We start from the raw sequence: 12,568 nt of genomic DNA, 5'->3' as shown, positions 1-12,568 counted from the left end.
TATATATATTGAACCATAGCCCATAACGCAGGGAACAGCGATAATTCGATATCAGTTTGACCCAGACGGAGTTATTCCAAACAAGATGTAAACAAGGCTGAAAACGCGGTAAGTACCGTTGTTGATACACAGTGCAACACATATTGAGACTATAACTTCAGTGAGAAAAGGCGCTAAGCTACTAGACAGCAGTTACCACTTCGCCAAAATATGTCCTCGTAACTAAGCAGACGGGTAGCTAATCCGGTCTCTCTTCTGACAGCAAAGGCCGCAGTTTTAATCCCTCATTGGCATTGCAACATAACTTGGTAGCGTCATATCGCTCGTAAGTCCCCGATGTGGTATGGGGGAATGTCAAAAATGAACATTTTATTCGGCGTCAGACAAAAACATCTAGCATAATTCGGTGTATTAAAATGACTCTTGCTTTGAAAAAAACAAGTAGGAAATCATCAGGATCTCCCATCTTCGCGTTCAACATCTACGGAAGCGCGGACCTAATTCACTCGACTCACAATACATAAAAATCATTTAGAGCATTACGGAACTGAAACTGATAAAAAACAAGTTTTGCGTGCCCTTACAGACACCTTCAACCTCAAGCCCTCGAAGTTGCAGTGAAAAAGAGATATTTCATTTAAGGCATCGATTGGATCCCAAAAATTTTCACTGTCTGGAGTGGCTGTACTCCCCCACAAACTCATAGTAATAAAATAGGCTGTGTAGCTAGAGAGTGCTGTGTTTCGAATAAATTCATCTTCACATAGAAGAAAGGATCGATGTAGCAAGCGACGGAAAAGGATCAACGGTTATGCCTCAGATCATTTCTTGCTCCGATCCTTCCAAGTTATCGTTTTCAGTACAAAAAACCATCAATGTCGGGCGTCCCAACGAGTGAAACAAACCTTTGTGGCAAACATGAGCACCATCGGGCCTGGGTGTCCTCATAAACAACAGGTCGCATGGGTAGAGAAACAACTTAATATTGACATTTGAGCTCAAAAGCAGGCCGATAACAAGTAACGGGAGGTCACGCAGAAGGCCTTCGAGTTGTCGCTTGTGATAAGTGATAACCACGCACGCACTTTCGGCTTTAAAATTAGACACATATCGTACAAATTCAATGCACGTCTGTCTTCCACACATTTTCAATCATACTACCACTGAAAACCATCTCCAAAAAAGACCATTCCTCAAGGAATGATATTTTGGCTGGTAAACTTCAATGGTATCCACAAAGGGTGGGAATTAGAGTTTGTATTTGGAACCGGCTTTGGAAAAAAAACCTCAGCATTACATCCTCTATTCGACAACTGGTATGCACACAAAATTTATCGAGAAAATGGCCACTGAGAAGGCCCGCTTTATCGACTACAAACGATGTGTGTACGCACACTCTATACACAAGTTTGGGAAGTCGGTTCTCTCCTGGTCCCAAAAATGCGCGCCACAAAAATTATGTAACCGACTGTGATTTAGAACTAGCAGTGAAGACACGATGCCTGGAAACAGCACAACACTGCAAGTAATCCTCACCTGAAGCTCAAAATCTGCACAGGAAGCGATAGATTTCGCGGCGCTTTGGTTTCGGTAGGCCGTATACGGATGATCTCGCGGAAACGTACCGTGAGATGTTGAGAAAGCACCGTTACGGTGGGGCGGTCTGGCCACCGAATTCTGGGGTCGAACCTCCGGAAGAAAGGGGGAGGTCGATCCTCGAGATGGATGTGTTGAAGCGCTAGACGACTGACCGTCAGACTCCCTACTTTCTTTGGTGAGTGCAGCAAGGACGTTTTCCGTGACTAGAGCCTGGAAGCCATGGTAGGACGATTGACCAAGCATGTGCCTTCTTCTAGCTGCAGTAGAGGTCTCGCTGAGCTTGTCCAGGCCTGATGCAAGAGCTGTATGCACTGTCTCTTCCAGCAGAAGCTCTGTGTCAGAAAAGCTCGTGGGATCCCCACCGAGTGGAGTGTTCGAGAAGCTGTTCCCACACGGCAAACTATCCGTATTAGAGGTCACAGGTTTCTTGTCGTGGTTTGAAGTCTCGCTGCTTCCTTTAAGGCTGCTATCGTCCGGCGGAGTAGACCGAGGTGTTTTCGCAGAGTCTCTGATGACATGACAGCTTTTCAGACGACTCCACTGACGAAATAAGTCAAACTCGTCACGACCACAGTAGAAGACAGAAGGATGCTCACGCAGAAGCTTGGAGAAGACCGAATTTCGCTATATAATGGGAAGTAGTGGAGAAATTCGGATAAGACTGGATCTAGTGAGTGATTAGGGTAGAACGAGCGACAAGAAGTCGTATAGATAGGGTCATTCTCAAGTGAATTAAGGGGATTATGGTCCGGAATATGTTTCTACTACAGATCACACGAGTGGCAGTATGCGAGTAAACTGAGTTTTCGTCAATCCCGGAAATTCTCAAACTCAAGTACTCTTGTGAACAGAAACTTCCCTTTAGGAAATTCGAAGCATACGACCAGATCAGATGCACGTTCGACCTTCATAAGTCACCCAGACTATCGGCAGAACACAGCCACCTTATTGATGGGTTGGAGGGATTTGGGACAGGAATCCAGGATCTCAAATTCTTTGTACTAGTCTCCCGACTGAAGTTCGGAAGTGATCCACCGACGTGAGATCAAGAACTCGAGTTTAGTTGGTATGTTAGCCAAGTTTAGTTTACGTATAGGTTGGAGATTACCCCAGACGTCCTTGTTCACTGCAGAGAGCTTAGAGTTGGACAAGCTAAGTTTATGATCCCAAATAGCCCATACACTTTTAGAATGAGCTTTCATACACGCCAATTGCCAAAAGGCGCATTGATGCTTCACCATGGTGATGAATATGAAAGTGACTGCGCAATCCTAAACGACTTAAACACATATCTGGTCGTTAAGATTGTGCCAATTTCACTGACCGCCTTCTGTGGATTGGACAAGCCACATAACCTGTACGTTCTGTCACGGGTAGTGTAGCACACAAGGGCAACTCCACCATGTACTTCAACCGATCTTCCCAATCCTGGTTCCTGTGTGCCTTCTCGTCCTGTCACTTAAATTCACTTTGTCAGTTAAGGTCGTATCGCAAATGTATGGCGCACTAACACAGCGAATCACACCAAGCCATAAAGACCTTGAATCATAAAAACCAAGATTGTTACAACTGATGCTGCAATCAGCCGATGATAACTGAGTGCACTGACTTTACGTCATGCAGAAATCCAAAATTCCCATAAAGTGAGTCGATGTTGCTCACTTCTGGTGCCACCAATGATCCGCGCGGCAAACTCTGAGTCTGCATTCGGGGTAATTCCAAAGTCCTGTTGTAGGTTTCTACTAACCTTCCGTCTACACTCTAACTGGTGAAGAAGAGTGGCTCCGGACTTTGATTCACGTACGAGTGTCACTTGCACGGTGAAAGAGGTCATGCAATTAGTTACGTTTATCTTGAGAACAGCGGCTCTGTGCGAACGCACAATTATTTCGCCCCACACAAAGGAGCTTGTAAGAGTATATCCCTGACATGACCCTCAAATTTCGAAAGGGAGTTCATTTCCATGAATATTCTAAGACTTAATAAAAACGAAAGGTTATTGTGCTTGTGCAGAAATGTACGCGTGAAAAATCAGTGGCCGGATGGTTAGTCGGCATTCAGAAAGGGGATGAAATAAACTGCTGAAGTTGCAAATGGCGTTGAGCTAGGAAGGAGAGCTATTCCTATTGGAAACATAATGTACAGTTACCAGATCTGTTTGGAAAGATGATATTTCGTGAATGAAAACGGAGATTTGATAAACTGGGTCGGGTGGTGAGATGGTACCAATCTCTGCAGATAGTATGTGCTCACGACTAGGCTTGTCGACAAATTAGGAGCCATGATATTTTCTCATCACGTTTTTCCCTCTCAGGTTTTACAACCTGGTCCTATTTGTACGGAGGCTGGCCCACTGGGTGAATGAAATATCTATATCAGATCAAACGACCGTGTTACTTAAATATATAAGTAGTTCAGATTTAAACTTTTATTGACAGGCGAAAGAGTATATTTCTCCAACATGTGGAAATACCTTTCACGTGGGGAAAATACCGCTATGTCAAATAAATTGCTCTGGCACTTTAACCCGGAATTCCACTGGGAGGGATAGCTAGATTTCCTCCAACTTTCTGTTGGAGTCCTTTGAAAGGAACGAAGTCGATAGTCGAAAGGGTAAAGCAAGAAATCTGTTTTCGCCACCCGCATCCATCTGTTAGCAGATTACCAACACTGATCACAGCATCACAATCCTATGAATTTTCTACCCATTTTCTACACACATAGTGCTTATTCTCTTCCACCACGACAACGCACAGGCACCTACAGAAGCTGACTGTCTTGTGCGCCAACCCGAAATTCAGTGAGAGATTACAAGCGGTCTGGTTCCGAAGAATAGGAACCCTAGGTGGACTTAAACACTCATTTTCCTATTGACGTGGCGCTGATGGGAAACTGGAGAAAAATTCTACTAAATCTTTCGAGTACGACACTTTTCAACTGAGTGCGCTGGTCAAAATCCTCCCAGTGTTTCGCTTGGAACGACACTCAAGACATGGAAGTATTTTCCTTCACATGGCACTTCATGACTCCTAGGGAATGTTGGGTTTTTTTGCGGGATAGGTATGTTTGTTCATATCCACACCACTCTCATTTGAACGGCCGTATTCCTGTTCTGGCGTAATTATTCCGGTGAGTCCACACCAAAGGAAAGAACTGGACTCGAGTTTCGCTCTTATTAGAGCTCATCAGCAGTGCATATCCAATGGCCGTGCCGGGATTTGAACCCCGGACATCTGACATGCGAGGCGAGCGTGTAACCAACGCACCACCACGAACGCACGCTGGACGCATCTGAATTATCACGTCCGAACAGCGAACGTGTTCACACTTGAGCGAAGTGATTGGTGTGCCTGATTGATACTGACTTAGTTTACGGCTAGGCGCAGAAATACAGATTTCATCAGAGGATTGAGAACACGTCAAGCTGATACACCCAGAATGAATCTTGAAGAACCAATATCACAAAACGTTCACTAAGCTGCAAGATGAACAGTGGATGGAATTAAGTCAAGTGTACTGAAGGAAGTCTGTGGACCCCAAACCCAATGCCTTCAATCTACCTAGGGCCCCCAATACCAGGTCAGAAGCATACTGGATCTGAAGACTCATTTTTTCGCTTGCTTAAACGTCCATCATGAGTCAACTGAAAATGAATGAACCGAGTAGTACAGTGTATCAAGAAGATGAATGAATGAAATATGAACGACTTCCCAAATGTGAGACCTTGAGACCTACGGAAACCACCGATTGCCTGACCAGTTGCCTAAATGGCGGGTAAGGATTAAAGTTAAATCCCTCCACTTATTCGATTCAATACGGATAGATGATCCCGCAGGACTACATAGATGCTGCAACGGTTCCCACACGTTCTTAATATCCCCCACCGAAACAACTAGCGTATCACTACGTCCAACAAGGGATAGGCTGTCTGTTCTACCTATCTCTCATGGTATCTGCAAACATCTGTGTGAAAACACGTACGTAGGTAGAACAAAACGCCAGCAGACTAGCTGCGTGGGTAGCCGAGCCCTTGCTCCGTTTGCTGTTTAGATCCGTCAGCAGTGTCATCATGACCTCAAAGCATTTAGTCCTTTTATAATGTGCTGTCACCCAAAATGCTTTTGAAGTAGCCAGCCCTCAATCAGTCGGACGTTGTGTTGGACTAGTGTGTCTATCAGGAGGCTTTTCGAGTGATGACTTCTATGATGGTCGCTGGAGCCTGCCCTATTTGGGTTTAACCATACTGCTTGGGGTCGAAGAGTTGAATGGTCAAGCTACTGGCCGGGAGGTCACAGGTTCGAGACTGCCTGGAGTTTCTTGAGATAAGTACTGCTGATAATTTTCGACAAGGATCAAAAAGCTGTGCAGTGTTCCTCAGCGTTTCAGAGTAGTTTGGCTTTAGTTATATTTTTTATCTAGGTGGTTACTTTACATTAGGTGGAGAATATTTTTGCCCTCAATTTACTTGAGATATATTTGCAGGTGGGGACGGGGTGTTTCCCCGGGAGGTGTCTTGGAACGCTGACCCGTTTGTCATCGGTGAACTGGAGACAAAGCAGATAACAGATAAACGGACGGATCTGGCAAAAGGTTACCACTTCGTATGCGTATGACCATGACAATATTAATCGTATCGGAACCGTCTTTGCACTCTAGGTCCTTGACTCCCTCCACCGACCGTGTAGCTGTCCTAAGCGTGCATCTTATCCATTGAAATTCTTCTAATGCACATTGTGGTAAGTATGCAGTAAAGGTGGATATGTTACGCCAAGAATGAAGTAGAGGGTTGGAATATTCGAGTCGGAAACGGGAAGAAAACATACTTTTAACATAGAACATGAACCTACCAAATCCTCCAGTAACAGCGGTTTCATTTCATGATCTGTGTAAACATCCGAGAAGCTGATTTGAGTCAGGAGATTGTCTTCCAAAGAACTGAATGGAATTTGACGGTCCAATTGTGATTTTAATGCAGGGGATATTTTGTTGATAGCTGCTAAAGCGGTTCTGCAAAGCACAAACAACAGGATACAAGTAAATCTTAGTACTTAAGGAGCACCATCTCCTATAAGGATAAATTTATTCACCTCATTTAACCTCAGGATTATCAGATAGATTTAACCGTAGGGCTAGCTGAAAGGAAAATGTTTCATCCTGCGATTCAAAGTAAATTGGAAAATTGATACCACCAATGGTATACCTATGATGAAACCAGAATACAAATACGTAAAAACTGCAGAGGCCAGTTATTGGGGCACTGAAGAGATGTGGTAAGTACTAATTTGAAGTGACACGAGCACTTTCTGAAAGGCAGCTTTATAGAAGATATAAGATACCAACTGGGGAAATTTCTATTTCCGAATTTCAGTGATGACGATTTTTGTGGTGCCACGGTTTGTGTATAACGTTTCCCACGAGCTGAACACTCTAGGACCTTCAGCTCATATTCTAACAGAGATGCACGAAATACGGTAACCGATTCTGTCGACGCCACTGAGAGCTAGTTAATAGGAATAAATAAATAAGTTATATAAATCAGAAGGCTCAGTAGAAAGGTGCTTTCACGACAGCCCCACTAATAAAATGAAGGTGGGCTACCCGTAGGCGTGACAACTGGACTACAAACCAAAATGAATGAACCACTTGCACGAAAGATCTTGAAAAGAAATTATTATTGTGCACAGGAAATCGAAACAAAATTACTGCGAGGCAGCTGGCAAAGAGAAATGTTCGGCACGAATTCGATCCTCCAAAAGAAGACAGAAAGCGTGATCAGATGAGCACAGGCAACCGTTTTGAGAAGCAGACAAGATGTATCTCTGATCATGTGGGACTGGGGCACGACTAACAGGGACAATCGACAGGGAAATGTGGGGTGACCTGAGATGACAGTTGTTTTGAAATCTAGGACGTCGAAAGTGAAGCCAAGCAGCAAGAAAAATAAACAGTACGTCTGTTCTCTCTAAATTGCTATGGTTAGATAGATAGATGGAAATCAGGGCCAAAAGACTCGGAGACGCATCACATAAGGCGGGGAGAGGGACAATTCTTGGTGGGTGGATGTGGCTGTTCACTGTTGGAATCTTGAAATGGCGGTAAATAATAGCTGGCACAGAACGAGATAGACTTCGAAGGTTAGCTGAGTTGTTTTCAACAGGCTATAGGATATGAACTTACCAGTGGACAAACCTACAAAATGTCTGTAAATGACAAGACGCCCTAAGAGCTAATCTGACCAGTTGGTGCGCTTTGTCCAGAAAGTAGGAAAGATAACAAATATCTTCACAAATTTACACGAAAAAACTGCACAAAACGGGGTATGGAATGCATCGCTAACAAAAGAAACCATGAACATGTACTGAATAACAGTAATTGAAGAGACAAAGGTCTCTTTTAAGCTACTGACCTTGAAGCTATAGGATCAAGCAGCAGAGCTCTCCAGCGTGCCTCGACTTCCTTTTCCGTGTAGAAGTGGGCGAATCGAACAGTGTGATAGACTTCACTGAGATTGCATGTCTACTCAAAAACAAACAAATTTCTTAGCTTGTGTATACCAAAAGAAGCACCTAGTTAGACGCACAAGGTGGACATACCATAACTACTGAATTAATAAGTAAATAGTCGTCACCAGGTAGCCATGCTGTGATTTTCGGTTCTTTCTCAGCTACAGGAGCTGTACTACGTTGCGTTTGTCGGCTCCTTGTAAGCGGTCTGCGTTTTGAGCGGGAACGGAGATAACTGGGGCTTACACGGTGCAAATTTGGCAGGTAGTGCTGAAAAAGTCTCCATTTAGGAAAGATATGATCAGTACCGATTTGTGCAGGTTGAAAGGACGGTTGCGCCGACTCGTCAAAGAGTCGCTCATCTTGATGGAGGCCGTTGACTAGACAGATATCGTTGAATAAATTGGCAGAAGACCTAAAGATTTGAAAATGCCACATTAGTCGACAAATGCGTTACTCGTATATGGTTATTTCTAAGCTCTTGGCAATGGATTACTCAAGTTGTGGAGTAAATCGAATATTAAGGTTAGCTATTAGTCGTGAAACCCTGTTTTTTCGGTGTTACAACAACTGGTTGCCGACTGATTAGCATGCACAGGGTGACTGGTGTTAAGTTATTAAAGAACTAAATAGAAAAGGCTAAGGATGAAAAGGAACCGGGTGAATGAGAGCGTAGCAACGGCAGTGTTTACCATCATGAGTGAGTACCTGTGCCTGGATACTCAGTGGGAGTCCTCGGCATCTGACATATCCGACTGTGTATTAGAGTGGCAGACATCACTATCAGAGGGAGAAAGCTTGTTTTGGTTCCTCTATCGGATCAGTATCCCACATCTATTCATCTTTTTAGCTCTCGTCGTATTGATACTTCAAAGAAAATAACTGAAAGATTTCGAGTGATCGGTTCTTCAGGAGGTAGATCATCACCCGACTTTCAACATAAAACCCGGAACTCCAATGAGTTTGATTCAGGTAATCGGATTCCGCAATCACACACGATACCAGCACTTAAAGTATGATTTGATTAGGTCATCCGGCTCCATTCTGTTAAATCCCTCTCACTCTCTCCAAGAACCAAAAAGCGTCTTAATTGAGCAATGTGAACAAGGTCATATGTTGCCTGAATTATCCACAGGCGTATTAAGGATGCTGAGTAAGTAGTACACTTTTCACCAACCCAAGTAATGTTCCAAAGTCGTAAGTAACAAACCGGTGCGGTGGTAACTACCCTCCTTCGATACCGAATGCTTGCATCAGAAGCCAGGGCTGGAGAGTGTGCTTTCTGCGAACGGAACCAAGGGTGTGAAGTCACACCTAGCCCGTAAACCTGACATTCTGATGATTAGATACGTCTCCCACGGAAGGTATACATTAAAAAGAACAAGCGATAAAATTAGTTCCCACTCCCTAAAATAAGCGTACATGTTAAAACGCTCGCATTCGGCTAGCGCCAGCCAAGCCCCCATACGCTTTCTACCAATCGAACCAAGAGAGCCTTGGTCGTCCATACAATAGGTTGCCATGGGATTATCTAACAAATGTCGTTCCTCGTGAACCAGTTCACTTTTCCTCTACTGATAGCTCTACTGGTTTCCGGTTGTAGTTTTGTCAAACATTAAAACGTCGTGGTAACCTTTCACTCATGTGATTATAAAAGTATGACGATCTCGAAAATTACTCAAAACAACACTTTGTTTGGAAGAGAATGCACCTTGCGGAGTAGCTGTTATCGCGTTGTAAAAAACCTGCTGCTGCGAAAGACACGTTGAGGTTTGATAAACCCAAGACCCGCAGACGAGATTATTGGAAGCTGGGAGTCACTTACAGTCAGGGCGCGCCCAGGCAGAAGGAAAAGTACATGTGCAGAGAGTGACGCATCCCCAAGGTTACCATCGGTACGACACGTCCGGAAAGTAGGTGAGTGGCGGCTCCCAAGAACGATTTGAACCTCATCGCCTTTGCGGATGGGCATACTGCTGACCTCGTACTTTGACCTTAGCTCTTTTGAGAGGGGAGCGCTCATTAACCGACGGCGGATGTGCGAAGGGGCGTTGAAATAACGCTGTCTGGCTTTCCTTCGAGAACTGCTGACATGTTTATTGAATTTCATTTCAACATGCTGGAACTTGCAGGTAGGCACCTGCCAAATCAAGCTTTGCGAAGCATTTGCCACCGTTTAGTTTCGCAAACAAGCCTTCAGGTACTGGTAGAGGGTACTGATGTGTCTCCAGAGCAGCATTTAACCCTGTTGAGAAATCAGCACACAGCCGAATGGACCCGTTTGCCTTTCGAACGACGACAATGGGCACCGCCCAAGATGAGTAATTAACCGGCTCGATTACACCAGCTGCTTGAAGCCTATTCAATTCTTGTTCTACAAGAGTCATTGCTGCATAGGGGATCGGGCGTTTTGGCTGAAAAACAGGTTGTGATCCTGGCTTTAACGTTAGAACAGCGGAGAATTTAGTGCACAGACCGAGGCCATTAGCAAACACGCTCGAATGCTTCTTCCAAAAAGAGTCAGGCAGTTTCTGAATCATATTCGGTCTTGTCGCCTGTGTTTTGTAGCATATACTATTGAGTGGCCTGTCCAAAAGATTTAGCTTGTCAATCCAATCTAATCGTAACAAATCCAAACCAGGATGACCGGAAACATGACAGATGCCACTAACGGTGATATCGTCAAAAGTAACAGAACAGCTTAACTCACCACAGAGTTTCAGTAAACTTCCAGATGCACTGCGTGCAACTTGTTTGGTCCTGGTTAATGCTGGGCTGCCAAGAAATTTCCAAGTTCTTTTTGAAATGATCGTAATGTCTGATGCCGTGTCCAGCTGGAGACGAACAGGTGTGCTGTTAATACGTAGTGATACGTATTTCCTCCTGTTCACCTGTGGGCGTTGATGAGCGGCCAGACCAACGCGAGCCTTCGGAAGCTTAGAATTGGAAGTTCTAGTTCGAGAATGCCTCTTGGGTGCTTGCCTTCTCTCGCCATGACATCGATCTTCCTTGAGTCCAATACGGGAGCACCTGCTGCAGCGGTGTCTTCTGAACGAACAAAAATTGACGAAATGCCACTCACCACATTTTCAGCATGCCGGGGGTGGTTTCTTGTCACCCTGAGGGACAGTATGCTTCTGAATCGCATGAACAGTATTGCTGGGACCACTTTCTTGTATCATGACGGTATCATGCTTCAGATTCATCAGGCGCTGGCATTCCGACGTAATATTCTGTAATGTGACGTCTGGGTTTTGTTCAATCTTGCTGAGGATTCTTGTTCTTATGTCTGCGTCTTCAGGAGACGTCAACCCGCACACAAATATAAGACACTTGAACTCATCCTCTGTCATGCTTCGGAGGTTGAAACGTTCACACTCCTTGTTGACTTTGCCCGCGTATGTAACCCAGTTTTCAGAAGCATTCTTGCTCAAATTCATACAGTGAAATCGACGGCTGAACAAGGAAGCCTGTTCTCCGAAGATTGACGATAAAACAGCAACGGTTTCATCGAAAGTCAGCTCACTTGGTTTTCGTGGCAAAATGTAGTTCGAAAAGCGTTCATGTTCGGCCACTCCAATTTTCCTGACCAACTGTCTTGCTCTCCAAGAATCTTCTCTGCTTCCCAGATCCAATCTGAAAAAGTCTTCATGCTTGTTGAACCAAGAATCAAAAGTAATGCATGAGATCGGATCGAACTGGAATTCAGGGATCGCGTTGAGGATCGTGTCGATCACCGAAGTGGACGGCTCAACAGTCTGCCTAATCGGCTTCTGAAGTGACAATTTTTCAGTGAGTGTTTCCATGAGCTTCAACTGCGCCAGCTCAAACTGTTGCTGCTGCTATCTGAGGAGAGACTGCATCTGTTCGAGTGAAATTGCCATTGTAAACACCCGTCTGCCAGTGTTGTGTTGTGCGGTGGCCGAGCTATTGGTTACGCCTGCACTGAACCCGCCAGACTACGCGATAGGGAGAAGACAGGGAACTGGGGGACACGGCTGTATTGCCAGGACAAAAGGTACAGAGCGTCTGCGTAAATATATAGGATGACTACATGGCCAAATATGGTCGTTCACTTGTTCGCTCTGCACAGCCAATGGTGGTGTTCCGGTCGTGAACATTCTCAGGCCCACTACGCTGGTCATGTGTTGCTAAGCCGTTTGGTGAGAGCCGTGTTTCGTGGGAGCCGCCACTCACCTACTTTCTGGACGTGTCGTACCGATGGTAACCTTGGGGATGCGTCACTCTCTGCGCATGTACTTTTTCTTCTGTCTGGGCGCGCCCTGACACTTATCAAACTGACTACTGTTTTAGAGAAGAATCCTCAAGCCGAACCTCATGCCTGCGGATGAGCCGGTCAAGGAAACAGAAGATTTTTCCCACCTCAAGCTGCTACCTTGACGTAGTGGTCTGGCTTGAGTGCCGCAATGATTCCACAGGTTACAGTGTCTGGAACTTCGTTCCAA

At 44.9% G+C, this 12,568-nt stretch overlaps 1 protein-coding gene across 1 annotated transcript in view; it reads right to left on the bottom strand.

Annotated features, from left to right (window-relative positions):
- Positions 1–8,517, bottom strand: part of T265_15060 (hypothetical protein) — a gene marked incomplete at both ends in the record, with an annotated part of 17,947 nt that extends 9,430 nt beyond the window's left edge. Inside the window, 5 exons of the mRNA XM_009176427.1 lie at positions 906–934; positions 1,395–2,223; positions 6,447–6,606; positions 8,006–8,115; positions 8,193–8,517. Coding sequence (XP_009174691.1) covers positions 906–934; positions 1,395–2,223; positions 6,447–6,606; positions 8,006–8,115; positions 8,193–8,516 — 1,452 coding nt within the window. The remainder of the gene's footprint in view (positions 1–905; positions 935–1,394; positions 2,224–6,446; positions 6,607–8,005; positions 8,116–8,192) is intronic.
- Between the last annotated feature and the right edge of the window lie 4,051 nt (positions 8,518–12,568).

The sequence above is a fragment of the Opisthorchis viverrini genome (assembly GCF_000715545.1).
Source record: "Opisthorchis viverrini unplaced genomic scaffold opera_v5_337, whole genome shotgun sequence".
NCBI classification, from domain to species: domain Eukaryota; kingdom Metazoa; phylum Platyhelminthes; class Trematoda; order Opisthorchiida; family Opisthorchiidae; genus Opisthorchis; species Opisthorchis viverrini.
Note: the sequence above shows the minus strand (reverse complement) of the source record. Positions and strands in the feature narration are given on the sequence as shown.